At 40.8% G+C, this 20,487-nt stretch overlaps 1 protein-coding gene across 1 annotated transcript in view; it reads left to right on the top strand.

The window, feature by feature from the left end:
* The window catches only part of pcdh1a (protocadherin 1a), a 107,931-nt gene that overhangs the window by 78,332 nt on the left and 9,112 nt on the right, over positions 1 to 20,487 (top strand). The window contains exon 4 of the mRNA XM_085363411.1: positions 3,342 to 3,561. Coding sequence (XP_085219537.1) covers positions 3,342 to 3,561 — 220 coding nt within the window. The remainder of the gene's footprint in view (positions 1 to 3,341; positions 3,562 to 20,487) is intronic.

Genomic DNA, 20,487 nt, shown 5'->3' with positions numbered 1-20,487 from the left:
AGTTCAAATCACATGACCATTCTAGCATTCATTCAGTTCAATTCAGTTTTATTTATATAGCTTCAGATCACAAGAGCAATCACCTCAAGGCACTTTATATCGTAAGGTAAAGATCCTACAATATCACAGAAAAAGCCCCAATAATCAGATGGAAGGAAAAACTCCATATTTTGTCAAGGGACTCACCGTTATTCACAGTCACAGTCAGTTTACCTGTGGACAATTCCCTGGCTTTTATTTTGAAAGTTCATTTGCTGCTAATGAGACAGCTCATGTCTGTTTTGTGGTTTCCTGCCATTTAGCTCACTGTTGCTCATATTTAGTAGCAACTCCATGCAGAGAAGAACAAGGAGTGCAGTCTTCAGCTATAGTCCAAGGCCTTACAGTCAGGTCATATATGCACTGAAAAGGCTATTAATCTGTTATGTGTTTATCACAAAGCACTTGGTTATTATGGTATTTGCAAAGGAGCACTGTATGAATGTATAATTAAATAGCCTATTTAAGAAAGCACACGGCAGCCTGCTCTCACAAGAGTGGAACATGGTCATGTCAGCAAACTGTAAAGAAATTAAGAAATAACATCATCATCTTACTAGTAATCAGCATGTACGTTCAGCTAAAACTCATTCAGTTATAACCATGTTTAGCTCGAAATTGTTCTGTGACAGCCTGACTAAGAATGCCGGGGGGAGGGGGGGCAGTTAAGCAGTGGACAATTGCTGTTTATGTAAAAATGTATCTTGGTCCTCTTATAAAGACAGAATCATGCAATATCTTTCCATCTGCTTTGGGACTACATTATTATGAACAAGGCCATTTTAGCAAAATCTAAATAGGGTTATGAATTCTAGATGTCATCATAAATGTCCCGTCTCTCATTCTCAGCCCTGTAGCTTCTTACTCCTACAACAATGCCCAAACAATCGTACTCTCCCGCCTCCAGTCTCCCAGAATCTAATCCTTCTGCTTGTCCCCTCTAGCCAAAGCGCCGCCCGTGTCTGCCTGACCAACTCCCCACTCCTGCTCAGCCTCCCCTTCCATCCTTCCGTCTTGCCGCATCCCTGCAGCCCCCAAGGCCTGGCAAAGGATTTTTGTTCTGACTAAAAGGGGAATCTATTTCCCATCTCTGCAGTCTTTGCTGGTTATCATACTCAGGAAACATGCTGACTCTCTGGAGTGATGCCTTGAGGAGACGTGTAAGCAAGAATCCATATTTGAACAACTAAACGCCCCCTCACTTTAAACATATAAGGAGCCGAAGAGATGACCAATCGGATTTTAAGAATGCACCACTGGAATATATAGTTTGTCTAGTCATGTTTGTAAAATACCATAGAAGTGAAAATCCTTAGCAGCCAGGGTGATGGAGGAGTCTCTATTTTGAATTTGTGTGTGTTTGTCATGTGTGGGATCTTTCCACGATTCATACTAGTAATATTTTCAGAACTGAATTAGATCAGCTGAAGTTTGAGTGGTATAATAAACAGCGTGTTCTTGCTTTGTATGTTTAATTTCAAATGAAGCTTAAAAATATTTTATGTGTCTATGTACAATCAAAGAGCACATTTAATAGAACCCAAACACCCCCTAACTCCACCCCCACCCTCCCAGCACCTTTTCTTCATTTGTTTACACTATATCTGAAACAAAAAAGACATAGAAGTCTTTTTTATGTTTCTTATGTATATAATAATATACATAAATCTATAGAATCCAAGATGAGACTATAATTTATTGATGTAGTGTTGTTGTAGCTTTCTTGAGAGGGAAAAAGAGAAAAAATAACTACGAGGCACCAGCGAACTCACATAGTCATTATTCAGATAAAAGTCGAGATGCATCAGTGCACTGAGAAAAAACAGTATGATGGGTTGGGATGATGGAGAGATGAACAGGTTTCTGGAAACATTTTGGAGCCCGCTAACATGCTGTTGATAGCACTTACCTAAGCCCTAAAAGCATTTCTCAATATCTGGTGTGTGTATGTACTAAAAGCTGATGGTTCGAATGATTTCTAGCATGGATTTGTTTGCCAGAAAAGTGGTTGAACGGTAGAAAGCGCAGACCCGTGGTATTGATCGGGGCTGACTCGTGCAGCCCTGGCAGGCCTGTTCTGCTGTATCAGTGCTTTCCTGACTTTTACGAGAGGTGCTCATGTGTGGGGGTGGGGGACGATTGCATGTGCACTGCAAGGAGTCATCTTTCTGTTGTGGATCGGTGGGTAGGTAGCCATTAGTAAACTGATCTTTGGAAGAGGAAATTTAATGGTCTCCTAACTCTATTTACAAGCCATTCAATTTGATAAAGGGTGTGATCTCAAATGATTTATCATTTGTTGCTCTGCTCCTCTTCAAGCTATCAGTATTTTCATTCATTCATTTACTTTTTACAATCTTTCATCAAATCTTATCAGCATAAACCACTGAAAGCAAATTTAATGAAATATTCTAATGCTGGCAAATTGATGTGTGTCACAAACTTTATTTGCAGTGCCCTTTTTGTTGTTAGCCTTATTTAGATCTTCTTTGGATTCCTTTTTAGTTAGATTGTGGAAATATTGTCTAGCTTTCCACTCAGTTAAACATCAAAAGCTGGGGAAAGAGAAATATTAAAATATGGAGATAGAAAGTAGCTCACTGGGGCTACTGATTAGTGTACCAATCATTGTCATCAGAATTCATTTGGCAGTGGCAGATTTAGAAAATGAAACTTTTGTCTGACTAATAATGACAGTGACAGCAATAATCGTACATATCGCGGTTACAATTTCTATGACACCATGAGACGTTTGTTTAAAATGTTTACTTTCATGTCCATGGATATCAAGGAAAATCAAACTTTGACAGTTTGCACTACAAGGATGCAAAAACGAAAGAGAATTGGCACTTATTTGTTGCAAACTAATTTCAATCACTTTCCATAAACAGTCAGAATATTTAAATGCATGCCCCCCATTCACACTTTGATGCCTCTATTAATCTACTGTAGAATATATTGGAATGTTGTGGTAGTTAATTCATTTCTGTTCCTTGTTATTGAAGTCCATCTTCACTCCTTTCATATAATTCTGACCTATTCAATCTTCAGAATAATAATAGACCAAAAAACGATTTAATATTTAAAGGTCTTTAATATTTAATACTATTTTCTGACTTTTTATTAGTGAACTTTATATGGCCAGCACAATCTACAGAATAATTCTAAATGGATGTGTTTTGAGCTGTGAATGTAACTGTGCAGACCAAAAAGGAAACAAAAAGAAAAAAAGGGTTATAGGGGGTAAAAAAAAAAGTGTCTTTATACTGAACAAATTCATTTGTTTTCTCTCTGTGTTTTAGCATCCCCATCGGCGAGTGACCTTTTCCACCACCAACCCTGTGCAGGACCTGCAGGATGCCTCTCAGCACAGCTACTATGACAGCGGCCTGGAGGAATCTGAGACTCCAAGCAGCAAGTCATCGTCTGGTCCTCGCATTGGACCCCTGACCCTGCCTGAGGACCACTATGAGAGAACCACTCCAGATGGCAGTATTGGAGAGACTGAACACCCAGAAAATGGTACACTGACAAGCCTCTTTATTCTGGCATATTCTTTATGAATATGCATTTGAATGTTGATGGCTTTAACGGGCTTTGGTTGAGACATGCATTATGTAGAAGGTTTGTTTGTGCTCCCTGGCCATTTCAGCCCAAAAATGTTGTGGCACGCTTGACGTTGACTTGCTGTGGTTGTTGATGACTGTGTGGAAATGTTATTGGTTTTTGAGCAGATCTGTGCTGCGTGGGTGCGTGTGTATGTGTGTGTGGGGAGTGTACCAAGGCTGGAGTAAGCAGTGTCTCCATCCCCCTCATCAGCAGGTCCTCTGTCAGACATCCTTAATGACCCTCTCTCACAAGTGTGCTAATTAAAAAGCCCAACTAATGAAGCATTTGCCCTCTAAATAAATCTGAACCTTGACATCTGTGCAGACTACACTATGTTTACTCATAGCAGTTCCTTGCTCCTAGTCGGACACGAGTTACACAGCAGCTAAGGCGTGCAGGTGCCATAATTTCTTGGTTTAATAATCAATCCACCAGCAGAACACTGACGGCCTCACTATTAGGTTTATATTGCAAAGAACACCCCCCAAAACAAACAAACAAACAAACAAACAAACAAAAAGACTTATAGCTAAGGCCATAGCTGCAAATCTGTGAGCAGTGCATCAAAATAACAATTTTGCTGCCTTACGCTGCCAAACACAATCCATTACATGTCTATGATAAGTGATACATATGGTGCATTTCCAATTATTGTAGCATTTTGTGTTGCAGTGCTGCCCGGTCTTACACTTGTAAATTCTGATATTTCACTTCTGACCTACAACACCTCGCCCTCCTGCTTGCATTTCTAGAATGTTAACTTTCTTCATTAATGTGGTCTTATCTCAAAAGCAGTGAGGGCTCAGCTCTGTTAGCATATAGATTTTAAAGGTAGACCTTTGACTGCCCCATAAAAGACAAATGCATCATTGAGGACTTGATGAATTGCTGATCAACACTGACAGTTAAGGTGTCACACTGTGGGTGAAACAGACCCAGATGCATCTTTTGTCAGTGCAAGTATACATCACGGTTGGAAAAAGATTAAGTGATGAGAGGGGGGAAAAAAAGGAAGACTATTTCAGTCTCAAGCATTCCCAAGTTACAAAACATTGCAGGATCAAAGGCTAAAATGTGTCACTGTCACCTGAAGGCAGCAGATGATAAAGTTCCATTTTTAGTAAAGCGTCTTGCATTGTGATGCATTGCCTCTTCTTGTGCTGGGTCACATTAGTTAGTTTATTCATCTCTGCTGCAAATGTTGGTGTCAATTAGTGACATTGGAATTCAAGACTGGAGTAGTGGTTGTGCAAAAAAGGACAAGTCTCCCAAATGTTGCACTTCCTTCTGCCTCTACACAGGTCTAAGTTTACTAAACATCAGATTAAGTCAGCCCATATACAGTCTCGCTCTTGCGGGTTCAGGAGCCAGCAGTCAACTAACACATTTCTATCTTGCCCACATAATTATGTTATGGGATATGTATGATTTCTTTTTTAGATTGTTGTGGCTTTGTTGCATTTTTGCCATCTGGAAAACACATGTTTTTGTGATGTTGCCTTTGTTCTCAGCAGCAAGGGAGCAAGATGGCAAGTGAAGACAGAGCAGTTAAAGAATGGAAAGGTGGCACAGGATGGGGACAACGTTAGATTGTGACAGGGTGTAGGGAATCTCTGACAAGGATGCAAAGCCCACAGGATGAACACATAGGACAGGGAGATGCGAAGATGAACTGCTAACCAAGGAAAGACCTAATTAAAATGTGATTTCCACTCCAGGGAGATAACAGGGAGCCTACATAAAATGAAAGATTAGACAGAAAAATCAAATGAGACAGAGGAATTCCTCCCAAGCTTCACCTGAATAGTGACATGAAGTCTTTTTTAAGCATTTTGAGTGACAGGCTGTACTGGTACAGAGCTTTATTCATTGCAGTAAAGATGACTGACAGGCAAAAAATGGGGAGGTGAGGACGATGTGTCACTCCATTTAGGGATAAAACGCAATATATGAACCCCAGACTGTCAGCCTTTGCATCACCGGGCTTGGAAAATATCGACATGGATGTGTGTTTTGTTATACAAGTTGAACTCTGACACTGGCGAATCTACATTTTTACAAACTTTGTAGTTCAGTAGTCCATTTCAGTTTGGGAATTCAGTGAAATTCTGATTGTAGTCAGGTTTTTCATTCCTATAATAAACTGGAAATACAGAATCACTTTTATTACTAATAAAATTACACATAGAAAAATTACTATTATGCTTGTCGCTATTAATTTTAACACTGCTATTAAAGCTGTAAATAATTTATGAGGTAAGTATATTAGCTTTTCGGTTTATCTATAATTAGTGGTACTTTTTTATTGATTGATTGATTGATTAAATGCTTGCGAGTTAACCAAGACTTGTTGCTTTTAGGCTGATTTTTTAATTCCCTTATCACTAAAACATAATTTAATATGGTGCTGAAATAAAATAATAATAATGTAGGTGCCTGCAGCTTGAATGGAAGAGTAGAAAGACATTGTGGTGGTGTACAGCTGTGCTTTATCAAAAAGGATAGCATTTTAGATCATCTCTAATATTACTGCTGATTTGCACTACTGTTCCCTGGTGGGACCACAGACCCCAATACTGCTGTGCTCTTGTGCTGGAGGTCTCAGTTTACTGTAGATGTCCTAGGGCTACCCAACACCATGTTGTCAGGTGCCCTGTCATTCAGCCAGGCTTCCCTGGTCATCACTGCTAGTGCTTATGCAGATGTGCAAATTCTTCATGCTCTCAGACACTTTTTAGGCAAACTCCTGGAAGAATCTTAGGTGAGGTACATTGAATTTTTGAATGCCCATCTCCTCCAAAGTTTGTATTTGTCTTTTCATTCATCTATGAGTAAACATATGGCGATCAAGCTGTTGACTGAATTGTATGTGCTTCAAAACTTATACAGTTAGGACTATATACACTGGATGACCAAATTATGCACTCACGACTGTTTACGACAATATATTTCAGCATTTAAATGCCATGTCAATTTTACACGGTACCTCATGGATGCAGATGGACACGCGAATAACAGCATGGTTGGTGAGGGTGAGACGGAACAGGAAACGGACAAGACAAGGCAAATCGAGGAGCTCGTTCCTAAATGAAGTTCTACCTCTGTAGCATGGATGTGGTTTGACTGTGAAAATCTGATACAAACCAGAAAACTGTATTCTGCCAGTCATGACAACAGGCTCAAACACCACGAACCTCTTCTACCACCTACACAAGAACTATTAGACAGAGAGTATGGACAGAGTTTTACAAATGACAAGCACAAAAGAGTGCTTATATAAAAATCATTTATGTTGGGCTTGTAATCATTTTTTTCACACCCTTCTATTGTGTTGGCACCCAACTAATGATCTCTAAACCAATCCTGCTAGTTTCTATGTATATTCCCATGCTGCAGTCCCAAATTTGTTCCCTAAAATAAATCATTTACCTTTGACTGACAATTTCCATCATCTTAAACAGAATTTTAACACATTCCCTCTGACAGAAGCACAATATCATCTGCATATGGCAAAATGGCAAGAATTAAATTGTCAAATGTGTACTTACAGTTTCTTACTTTCAAGAGCCTAATCTGGTTAACAGCAATGGGAGTAGTGCTGGGTGATATGAAGATATATATCGTGTGGGCGATAGAAAAGTGTCTATCGTGCCATTTGTCTTCTATTGTTTCGAACCTAATTTTATAAATGATTACATAAAAAATATCAATAAATAGCTTGTGGCAAATATATTAGTGTTGTATTCTCACTATACATACTCTTAACTTTAGCAAGAGAAAATAAATTATGAAAAATGATATTTTTCGGAAAGAAACTCCATCTTGTGGTTTTGCGACATGATGCTGCTTTATGTGCACCCGGATTTGCGACATGCTTTACGGTAACTCAAAACCATGGATGTGCGACAGTTTGCATTTTCATGCCCGGACATGCAACAGGCAGAGACAGCTACACAGGCAGCCCAAGAAAAAGCACTTTTACCGAAAAGAGGGGGTACGTCTATGATTTGGTTACATTTTGGGTTCAACAGCACCAACATGGAGCAGAAGACGCCCATTTGCAAGCTATGCTATAAAACTATTCCTGCACTCAATGGCAACACAACAAATCTATCACCTATAGAAGGTCCACAAAAAAGAACACTCAAGAATCTATTAATCTAGTGCTGGGCCAAAGTAGAGAAGGATGTTTGCAGTGTCGTGCATTATGCCTTGATGATTGACCTATGGACAAGCAGAGATATGCAGCCCTACATGAGCGTAACCATCCATTTCATTAACAAAGACTGGACCCTCCCCGCTCGCTGTTTACAGACCGCGTACTTTCCAGATGACCGCAGGTCAGGTGGTATATCGTGATATATATCGTTATCGTGATATAAATAATTATAATAATAATAATAAAACTTTATTTATAAAGCACACTTAAAAGCAAGGGTATGCCAAGGTGCTTAACAAGTAACATCGAAAATAAAAGGAAGATAATATGAAAAGGACCAAAGCAGATCCCATAATTCATATCGTGATAAATATTCTTTCCATATCGCCCAGCACTAAATGGGAGTACTGAGTAATCAGTTTGTACATGGGGAACATAACAGCTGCATAGCCATGTAATACTTAAGAAGAAAAAAAGATCTAAAAGAGGTGTCTGTGTAAATACAATCAAAAGCCTTTTGAAAGTTAAAATGAACAAAAGAAAAAAAATTTCCCTGTCTGCTAAGATTCTTGCAGACTAAAGTAATATGACCTTGGTTTACTGGGCTGAGTAGCTCAAAGGAAAGTGTGTATGTAGTCTGTAACAGCTTCGCTCAAGTGGGCATAAACATATTCCGTTATGATTCTTGGCTTTGGTATTAAGAGTTCATTCAAAGTAGAGTAATAAAAAATTCCGCTATATGACATCTATGCTGTCTGATCTGCAGAAATTAATTTCTGGAGTTCCTCCCCCCCCATGCCTTAGCAGCTGCTCCCTCCTCCCACTTTTTCTTATTCTTGTCTCCCGGCTGTGTTAGAGTGCACTCCATTTCAGTTTACCCATGTGCATTTTCCACTCTTACGTTCACAGTGTAGCATGCACATTGCTCAACTGTTAATCTAATCAGAAATGAGCACATGCATCCAATGTCCATTGGATGCATGTGCTCATGTGGGGGGCATGGGTGGGTGCGCATGTGCACCTGAATACAGTACATGGATGTATTTGTTTGCAGTGGCGGGTGTTGCATCGTGCTCTAAATCTCTAAATCATTTTGATTACAGTGCTATTTTACTTTAATAGACTCTCATCATAATCACTGAGCTCTGTAATTCCATTTAAATTGATTGCTTCAGACAGCATGAAAACTGCTTATCTTGTATGTCTGGTTGCTGTCAAGATGCATGATTTGTCATCCACAGTGAAATCACAGATAGACTGACGACTGGTCTCTGTTTGTCCCATCTGTCCATCCACTCTATATCAGACATTACTGATTAGATTTTGATTAGTGGTAATGTCAGAGTGATTTACAGTATTTATTACTGATTGGCTCAAAAAGAAAATGCATCGTTTTGGGGATTTGATAAATAAACAGACATCAGTATCAAAAAACTCTCAGTTATACGAGATAGCATCAGGCATCTTTAATCATCTTTAATCCTGAGTTCACTTGATTTAATTTAAAGTGTTTTTTCTTCAGTTGCTTTCAATCACTTATACTATAAGGAGAAAAAACATGAATGACTGGAGTTTTTGTTCATTTTTGCCAACATTAGCTTAAGCAAAACAAATATATTGTGTTTCAGCTGGAGTCACATAATACAACCTATAAAAAAGGCTCACCTATCCCAGACCTCTGAGTAATAAGTCCCAGGACCTACGATAAGCCCTCCTCTCTTTTTGGGACACTGGTTTGACCATCAGTCCCACCTTGTTCACTCCAGCCTAGACAATAATCACTCTTCCAGGGATCAGTGGATGGGGATCTTGGCTGTGATATGAGGGCTAGCACAGACATAGGTAGATTGCAGACAGGTACTTACATGCGCAACCCCCCCCCCACACACACACACACACAAACCCAATTGACCACAGATGGAGGAATTTTGATGTGGCCGCTTGCCCAGCATGAGGTCTCCCCGTGTCTTCCTCTGTGCGGACTCACTGCCATATGGGCTATTGAGAAGGTTGAGATAAAATGGGAAAAATGGTATTTGCATGATAATAAGGTTCTTTAGAAATGCTGTCTGATTTTCCCTGCCTTAGATCTCACAGATAATGCATGAAGCGTCATATATTTGTTCCGTTTGAACTGTTGTCATGGGGCTTTCCTTTGCTTTCCTCTGCTTGCCATATCAGTATCACACAGGCAGCACTACTGTTTTTGCTAGTCTTCACTCAGGACATTGAAACACACACACACACACACACACACACACACATATAAATGTTAGGGGTCGATATTGAACCGTTCGATACAGTACTTTCGGTTCGGTACGCATATGTATCAAACAATACAAAATTTTTAATTTATTTTATCAACTTTCCTTCTGACGATGCTGTCTGTGTTGAGCGCTCAGTGGATCAGCGCTCGACAGTGCAGCCTAGGTGGAGTAGTCGAACGCAGATTCACTGAGCACAGGGCAAGCTAGCGAGACAGAAGTTAAGCTCTCCTTGCAACATGGCAAATTGAACCTCCCCCACCCTAATTCAGATCTGGCGTTTGGAACTATTTTGGTTTTCATGTGAAGCATGATCCTGAAGGTAAGCGCATCATGGACAAAAGTAAAACAGTATGTCAGATGTGCCACGCAATGCTCAATTACATTGGTGGGAACTAGTGGTTAGCGCAGTTAGCTCGTTAACGTGTTGGCCGTCCAGTCCCATGCACGGGGTGATCCGCGGTAACTCGTTAACGGAGATTTGCCGTGTTGTGGCGTTAACGTCATTTCTCGGCTTGAGTGAACGCTGGCGCGTCTGGCTGCCGCTACTCACCGGTTCATTTTTCGATTATTTGGATTTATTTGGATTAATTGGATTATTTGGATTCAGATTTGAATGAACAGGGACATTCACACTCAGGACCAGATCGATCTCTGCCAGGGATTGAATTGCAACGCTTGTCCTCAACTTCTGTTATTTCAGCTGAATGTGTTCTCACGTCTTCTTCTCAGTGAGCAGCACTAGCTTAACTGTTTGAGCTATTTTAGCCTACCTGTTCGTTGCTCGACTCCTTTTCCTCCACACAATCGAAGATGCGGACCAAGATGTTCCTGAGCTGGTCGGCACTATTTTGGATTCTCCTGACGCTCGTCTACCATCCTACAGCTGGACTGTTCCGCTATATCCTGCGCCTTCGCGGGCAGCTATCGCTCCCGTCGCCGGCGGAGCTCCACTACCACCCGGGCATCACTTTCCAGCCTCGCTGGAGATACATCCATCGCGGGTCCCGCAGGATTTTCCATAACTCCAATGGAACTAAATCGTTCTGGTCTGCTACTCGCCGCCCTCGCAGGAACCCTGATCGGGCTGTCAACCATCGATCTCTAGCCCACCTGCCTAGGGCGCCCACCGCGATTAGCAAAAAAGAAGATACTCCACTCAACTTCGGTAAGGGACCTCTCATCCAAGACTCTCATCCAAGACCTCCTATCTGACCGTAAGTTTGACTTTTTCTGCTTAACTGAAACCTGGCAACAACCTGATGACTTTTCTCAGCTAAACGAATCTGCTCCTCTGGGGTTTGTTTACTTTTCTAAACCCCGCTGCTCAGGTCGTGGGGGTGGTCTCGCGATCCTTTTTCGCCAGCACTTGAAAGTCCTGCCAGTTAATGTTGATACCTTTAGTTCTCTAGAGGTCCTTGCATGTGAGCTGACTGGACCCATTCCCACTATCATAGCTACTGTATACCGCCCCCCCAAACCTAACCCTGTCTTCCTCAGTGACTTTGCTAATCTACTAACCCATCTTTCATCTCTATCCCCAAATGTGATCTTGGTGGGAGATTTCAACATTCACATGGACAATAATGACCTTCTGCTCACCAGAGACTTTTCCTCCTGTCTCGAAGGCTCTGAATTTAAACAATTTATCGACTTTCCCACTCACTCTAAAGGACACACCCTGGACTTGGTCTGCTGTTCTGGTCTTACTCCCTCGAATCTTTCTGCTACTGAAATCCCCATAACTGACCACTTCCTCCTTTCATTTAACCTCACTCTCTGCTGCTCTTCTACCAAGCCAACCCGTCTCATCTCGTTCCGCAACATCAAGAACATTGATATGGACATTCTCACTACCAGTTTGGACAATGTTCAGATTCTGGACTTCTATTCTACTCCTGATGATTTGTTGTTATATTATAATAATTGTCTACGCACTGTCCTTGATTCTCTGGCTCCTGTAAAAACCAACTCTGTTTCCTTCGCTCGCTCTGCTCCCTGGTTTACCTCTGACCTCCGAGCTCTGAAGGCCAAAGCTCGGCAGCTAGAGCATAAATATAAGAAATCTGGTTTAACTGTTGATTCAGAAATCTATAAATACCACGTACTTCAGTATAAAGACTCCATTAACAAGGCCAAACAAAGCTTCTACTCTGGTATTATCAGTTCTTATGAGGGTAATGCAAGGACTCTGTTTTCAGTTTTCAACAAGCTAATTCAACCCCCCAACGCTTTACCACCGAACTTCTATTCCTCTGAAACATGCAACTCCTTGATGCTGTTCTGGACTACGAAAATCAATAACATCCACCAGCAACTCAGATCAAATGTTGTGTCTACGCCCTCTCCAGAACCTCTTCTCCTTTTTGAGCCGTTTTCCACTTTTCATCTTCTTGATTTATCTGATATTTCCTAGTTAATATGTAAATCAAAGCCTTTACTCCCACTCATTTCTGCTATCTTTCACTCTTCTCTCACCACCGGTATCGTTCCCTCCTTATTGAAGACTGCTCTAGTCACTCCTATACTGAAAAAACCTTCCTTAGATCCTAACAACTTTAACAACCTTCGTCCGATTTCCAATCTACCCTTCATTTCTAAGATACTCGAAAAAGTGGTTGCAGCTCAACTTCATTTACACCTGGTTAATAATAACATCTACGAGAGATTTCAATCTGGTTTTCGCTCATGTCACAGTACCGAAACTGCTCTACTTAAAGTCACTAACGATCTTCTAATCGGAGCTGACTCTGGTCTTCTCACCATTCTCGTCCTTTTAGATCTGAGCTCAGCCTTTGACACCATTTCTCACTCTGTCCTTCTAAGCAGACTTTCCTCTCTCGGCATCTCTGACACACCCCTCGTCTGGTTTCAATCATATCTCCTCGACCGCTCCCAGTTTATTCAACTAAGATCATTCCGCTCTCGTCTATTCCCCGTCACCTCTGGTGTACCCCAAGGCTCAGTTTTAGGCCCTCTTCTCTTTATAATATACATCCTCCCTCTAGGTACCATCTTCCGCAAATTTGATCTTCAGTTTCACTGTTTTGCTGATGACACCCAGTTATATCTCTCTTGCTAACCTGATTCCTCCCTCCCACCTTCTTCCCTTACAGAATGTCTATCCGAGTTAAAATCCTGGTTTACCTCTAATTTTCTAAAGCTCAATGTGTCACGGTCCTGGGTCTTATGACCCAGTGTTTTGAGTTTTAGTTCATTTTGATGTTTATAGTTTATGTTAAGCCCTTCAGGTTTTCTAAGTTCATTTGTTACCATGCCTAGGTGATTTTAGTTCTTATTAATTCCCCCTCGTGTTTCCAACCCATGTTAAGTCTCCCCTGCTCTTCATGTGTTTCATGTCTGTGTCTTACGTTGTCAAGTTCTGGTTGTCATGTCTGCGTTTCATTATGTTTCCTGTTTTATTTTGGAAGGAGTCGTGTGTTCTTGGTTCTTTGTATTTAGCTTCACTGCTCCTGTCATTAGGTTCATGTTAGTCAGCTGTTTCCTCATGTGTCTCCACTTCCCCTGATCACCTCATGTGTGTATTTAAGTCCTCTGTTTTTGCATGTCATTTGTCAGGTCGTCTGCTCATCCATACCCTCACTTCAGCATTCTATGTCAGTTCACCCCGTTTAAGGTTTTTCATGTTTAGCTTTAGTTCACCCAGTTTAGGCTATGGTTTAGTGTTCACCTGTGTCCTGCTGTTTGTACTCCCCTTTTGCTGGCCTCAATAAACGGCTTATTTTCTGTTAAAATCTACGCCACGTTCAGTTTATGGAGTTGCGTTTGGGTCCTTTTTGCCAACACCTACAGTCTGCCCTCGCCAGACTGTGACACAATGAGGATAAAACTGAGATCCTCCTTATTGGCACCAAATCCAACCTTTTGAAGGCAAGCCATTTCTCACTCACCATCGATAACTCCACAGTTTTCCCTTCTCCTCAGGTTAAGAGCCTTGGTGTCATCCTAGACAGTTCACTTTCCTATAAATCTCACATCAATAATCTCACCCGTTCTTCCTACTTCCATCTACGTAACATTAACAGATTGCTTCTCTTTCCACCCACTCTACGTCCATTCTTGTACATAGTCTTGTTACCTCCCGTATTGACTACTGCAATTCTCTTCTGCATGGTCTCCCCCAAAAATCCCTCCATAAGCTTCAACTGATTCAGAACTCTGCTGCTCGCATTATCACCAGAACCCCCTCCTACCAGCACATCACCCCTGTTCTTCAGGAACTTCACTGGCTCCCTGTGAAATTCTGGATAATTTTCAAACTTCTTCTGCTCACCTTCAAGGCCATTCATAACCTCGCTCCTTCTTACCTTTCTGACCTGTTAACCACCACTTGTTCTGCCCGTTCACTTCGTTCTTCTTCTTCTATCCAGCTTACTGTAGCTTCCTTCCGCCTCACCACCATGGGAAGCAGAGCTTTCAGCTGCTCTGCTCCCAGGCTGTGGAACTCTCTGCCCCCTGAAATAAGAAATATTGGTTCTCTCCCCCAGTTTAAATCCCAACTCAAAACTCATCTGTTCAAATCTGCATATTCACTGTGAATCCACTGTTTGTTCATTTTATCTTGTGCTTGTATTTTATTGTTCTTATTCTGCCATTGTTTTACTAAGTGTTTTATCCTATTGTAAAGTGTCCTTGGGTGACTTGAAAGGCGCTCATAAATAAAATTTATTATTATTATTATTATTATTTCAACGAGATTAACGCTGACAGCACTAGTGGGAACACAACGAATATGACTGCACATTTACTCCGACATCATCCTAGTGTAAAGACAAGTGGAAGCAGACAAAAACAACAAGCACGCATGCTACAAACTTTACCCGAGTCATTTAGACAGCCGTTAGCACATGATTCTCCTTATGGGGACCTGATATGTTTAATATGCTGCTGAGAATATAGCCCAGAAGAAGCGTATAGTATAGCTTTTATTTTGGAAAGAGCCATTTCTCTGTAATAAACTCTCTTTTCCAAAGATGAGTGATTTCTCGATCAGATAGATTTATTTATTTTTATTACTTTGTTGTTTCAGCAACATTAAATTTAAAAACTGTACTTTTGAGTTAAAATATATATTTAGAATTTTAATAAATGACAAATTAAAAAGCATGAAAATAATTTTTGTATCGAAAAAATATCGAACCGTGACACCAAAGTATCGAACCGAACTGTGAATTTTGTGTATCATTGCACCCCTAAAAAAAAAAAAAAAATATATATATATATATGTATATTTTAGGGGTGCAACGATACCGATACCAGTATCGGCCTCGATACCACATTTTCTAAAGTACTCGTACTCATTAAAAGTCCCCCGATACCGAGGACCGATACCACGGTCTGAGACCTGTCTATGTTTGAGCGGCATGTAAGGGGTTAATCACAGGCGCTGAGTGCCCGCCCCCACGCTTACTAGCACAGAGGAGCATAGCTGATGCTGTAGCAGTGGGACGGAAAATAGTTGGGCATTTTAAACATTCCGCCTTAGCCTACTCCCGCCTCGAGGACATTCAGGGACAGCTCAACCAGCCAATAAAGAGACTGCAGCAGGACGTACAGACGCGCTGGAACAGCACGTATTACATGCTCCAGTCCATATGTGTCAAACTCTGGCCCGCGGGCCAAATTTGGCCCGCAGCCTAATTACATTTGGCCTGCGAAGCCATACCAAATTACTATTAGAGCTGGCCTACTGGTATTATACAGCTAATATATATATTGTTTAGTATTAAGCTTTGCTTGTTCCATATTCAGTTTTCCAGCAAAACTTATTTGAGTCCATAAGAAAAGATTCATTCTTATATGTGGAGGAAGATTTTTTTTTTCAATAAATATTAACGTTAGCCCGCGACTTTGTTCCAGTTTTGAATTTTGGCCCACTGTGTATTTGAGTTTGACACCCCTGCTCCAGTCCCTCATTGAGCAAAAGCGAGTGCACGAACTCCCTGACTATCTCACCGCTCACCAATGGGCTCTTATGGAGACGACTGTTGCCATCCTCGCCCCCTTTGAGGAACTAACTAAAAAAGTGTGCAGCTACGATGCACTAGCCTCTGATGTTATTTATTCTGTAATATGTTGCATGCAACATGCTTTTCATTTTAAATAAATGTTCTTAATTCCAAACTAGTCCCTTGTTTGTTTGTTTTTGTTAAATTATAGGACTAAAGCTGTTACCTGCAAATTTAAATCATGTTTTTATTAAGTACTCGGTATCGGTATCGGCGAGTACTGAAATGCAAGTACTCGTACTCGTTTCCAAAAAAGTGGTATCGGTGCATCCCATATATCTCTATCTATCTATCTATCTATCTATCTATCTATCTATCTATCTATGGAAATTATTATTTAGCAAATAAAGATGTACGGAAAAAAAACAAAAAACTGAAAGATGGAATAACTGAGCCTATTTGTCCATGAGTGCCTGCTTGGGCTCCTGCCTAGGTGCCAGTAAAGCATGCTGATGCAGGGGTGTGAGTTTCTTCCAACTGATGCCATTATACATTGTCAGTGTCTCTGCCTGTTTGTACTATTGAGTGGACTAGAGTATGCCAGGCTACAACAGCACTGTGGCCTATGCCAGCCACTGCTGGAACTGCCACCACCCAGAGAAGGGGCAGGTCATGGGACTGGCAAGTTTGTGGAGGCTTCTGCAGAAAAAAAGTCCTTACAAGCGGTCCCCTGAGGCATGTTGTCATGAGTAATACGCTTATAATCCTGAGCTCATTCTAGCACACGCATTACACTATGCTCACATCAGCTGCTGCTATTTTGTTACCCCCTGATTGTTTGTAGGTTTATTTCAGAGCAAATAGGTCACTGGAAGAGCCTAACTGGAGCAGAATTAAACTCAATAACCTGAATGTGGCTTTGACACCATGGACAATGGTAAACTATAACGCTTTTACAAATGACTTCATGGGACAATACAGCTGAATCCAAAATGGCACTGATGATGTGTCAACACGTCACAGTTTTGAATGTGTCTAGACTTTCCTTTGCCCAATTTGAAAATGTGCTCTCGCTTGTGTGATCACTAACAATGAGCCCCGTGCTCTCATCCCAAACTTTGGCCACACATATTAGACTATTTGTCAAATGACTGCAGACCTTTGAAAGGGGCTTTGTGACAGAAGGGACATGTTATTACATCTCAGACCATTAACTGTAGCAAAGTACAGAGTTGGCTTATTGTCTCTTCGAGTGAACTGACTTATTGTGTGCCAGAGATTGCAGCCACATGTGAAATAGATGGAACCCGAACAGAAGTCCCATTATCCCAATAAATCTAGCCCTTGCATTTGATTTCAGACTACCTTCTTTTACACATAAAAGTGATTTCTCTGCAGTTTCATCATTGTGACCAGCTGACTCAAAGGCTGTGGTAACATCCCTTATAATAGTATGTTTTTATCAGAACCTGGAATATATCTGGGCTTTAGTTCTTAATATTGTAATATTTGTCCAGTTTTATTGCTTGTTTTGCAAAAAAAAAAAAAAAAAAAAGGAAAGCAAATAAATGTGAGAATTTGTGGAAGGTCTCTGTTTCATAGGGACAAGTCCATTGCCCTCTTCAATATGATTTACACAAGCCACTCAACTCTTATCCACATGTATATAACATGGCTGAAAACCCAGATAAGTGTTTAGAATTATGTGCTGAAAGGCGAGGACATGCATATAAGCGCACATTAGGCTCCATAAATAGTGCTTTTTACACCATGCTGCCACTGAAATTGTCCGGTTTTAGCACTAAGCTTGTAAAATGAATGAGTGAGCCAGTGTGCCTAAGCCACTATCCCTAAGCTTTAGATGTGCTCATGTATTACTCTAACAAAAGTGGATAACTCCCTATACTTAGACAAAAATTGGATAGCACACTGCCTGCTCTTGCCGTGCCAGTGAGTCTGGGCAACAGAGTGCTGAAGCAGCAGGTTTGGAGGTGGTGATGTGTGTGTAAATTTGTGCTTAAAACTACAAGTTTATAAACGCACATAAAGAAAGTTTTCTTAATTAGCTTGGCGTCGCTCGTGGCTTCTTTTCAGCTGAGTGTCCACCGGCAGAACCAGGGGATCTTGACTTGAAACTTCAGGGATCGTTATGGAGGCAGAAATAGAAAGTGGTGGTAGAGCGCTGTTGCTCTCACTGGGTCTTACCCAGTCTATGTGATTCATAGAGCAGGTAGAGTGCTATGCATCGGGGGGGAGGAGAGGCTGGCTAGGGGCCAGTTCCACTTCAACCTCAGTTGGTTGGGCAGCTCAGGCCGGCATCAGAGTAAGCCCGGGGGTCATCTTTCCATCATATTGTGATGGGGACTGAGAGCCGCTGAACCTCCCTCTAACTAGTGTTCTGCCCTTCAATGATGGATGGCACTTGAGGGACTGGAATTGTACTGTATGGGTCTGACATGCATTTCCTTATTTCCAGTGAGTCTCACAGGGACAGAGTCGCTCTCGCTTTAAGGCTTTCTTACAGATATCGCAGAATTCACTACAGTTCAGGGACCATACAAACTCAATGAGGCCTGCATCCAGTGAAACTGAAACTGTCCTCTGAACACAGAATGAAAAGGAACCGTGCGTTTTTTTTAATCTCTCTCGCTTTTTCCTGTGGTGGAAGAATCAATTCTTAATTTGCAGTTTTATGTTAACATGGTATATCAGGCAGTCAATAGCATACATGCCTCGAGCTAAATAAAATGACCTGAATTAGTCTTGCTTACCCTCATGGCCAAATATAATACAGTTGTGCATTTAAGGTGACATCACTGACATTTTACTTCCATACTGAACTAAATCATCAGGATATTTCCAGGGCCCTGCCCGTGTTTTTGATCCATGTTGCACCTCACTGATTATTTAATCAATTCTTAAATTCTTTGGATCTTTCAAAACTCTGTTTAAAGCTACATTATATAGTGGACTATCCCTAAATAGTCCTTGTTTCAAGGCAAAGTAATTCTGACAGAATATTGCATGACTACGCAGCTCGGTCTCACCATGGATTCCTGTTAGATCTTCGGTCTAATTAGAGCGTGTATTGACTCTGCTGTTTAATCGTGACTGATATTTTCTAGTTCCCAACTACAGAGCTGGAACAGAGACATGTACTGTTGGTTTTCATGCAACCTCTTTTAACTTTAGAAATTATATCTTTTTCTTTCCTTTTTTTTTTTTCAATTTCCCTTTGGGTAACTTCCTCTTGGATGGTCATGCCATGTGCAAGGCCCCAACACTTGTCACTCATCTTGATGAGCTGTCTACTGAAACAGTATCTAGCCTGGAGATGAGGTACCCATCAAACATACAGCCGCCACAGGCCCTGAGAAAACAGATGGCGAGAGAAGACACTTTAATGAAAAGAAAAATCTTCAGATGTTTACTCTTGTTGTGCCTTTGGTATTTGCTTTTTTCCTTCAGGTATTGATTTACCACTTAGTTATTTTTATTACCATGGCACTTGATTGCCTCCCACTAAGCATAATTACATGGTAGTTAAAATGTAACACTAAAAAAAAAAAAAAAAGACATGTTTTAGCCAAACAGGGACTGCATGCCATGCACACCCAGGGTCACAGACAGACCCAGACGACTGCTGTGTACATGACCCAATTTGCCCATCAGTGCATTAAAATTTCATTTTATTATCTCATAATGAAGTATATGTCCTGGCCATTTATGACATTTTAAGCTGATAAAACATTTATGGTGCTCCTTTAAAAGTGCCTTTAATATATTAGATGTTACTTAAGTGAAGGTGTGGTCCTCATTCTAGTAACCAAAATACTCAGTCTCCCAGACAGACCACATTACAACTACTCCTGATTCTCCACTGAGAAAATATTAAGTTCATTTTGTTATTGTATTAGATGATTACTTCAGTAATGTCAAAAAAACATCAAAGTTGACTATTCTTCACCAAACAAAAGCTTCATAAAAGTCAAACAGTAGCAGCTAAACGCAACAGATCAGAACAACAGGAGAGGGCCGAATCAAGCTGGTGTTAAAAGCTTGATGACCCCCTGCCGTCTTCGTGCATATTTAAAAACTGAAATTTTCATTTTCCTTTAATAATTACATATTCAATCATGTTTTTGATTCCATGTGTTATTTTTCCCCTTTCCCTAATCAAAGCCTTGTCAAAAAAAAAAAAAAAAAAAAAAAAAGAGGATAAATGGGTGGAGAAGCACTGGGAGATTGCCGCTGTTCTTTTCCTGTAGAATTTCTGCTACACAAAAGGCAATTTTCATATTCCGCTGTGCTACAAATTTGAATTGTCCTGCTCCAAACACATAGCTGTATTGTTGAGAGCATTGTGGTAACAGAGCTTTCCATCTCACTGCGTTAGTATGCTGACTTTCCAGAGAATTGTCAGTCATGCAGCAACACTATCTAAAGT

Source organism: Diplotaxodon limnothrissa, linkage group LG10, assembly GCF_057381915.1.
Source record: "Diplotaxodon limnothrissa isolate DT_005_m linkage group LG10, D_limnothrissa_male_GT1.1, whole genome shotgun sequence".
NCBI lineage: Eukaryota > Metazoa > Chordata > Actinopteri > Cichliformes > Cichlidae > Diplotaxodon > Diplotaxodon limnothrissa.
Note: the sequence above shows the minus strand (reverse complement) of the source record. Positions and strands in the feature narration are given on the sequence as shown.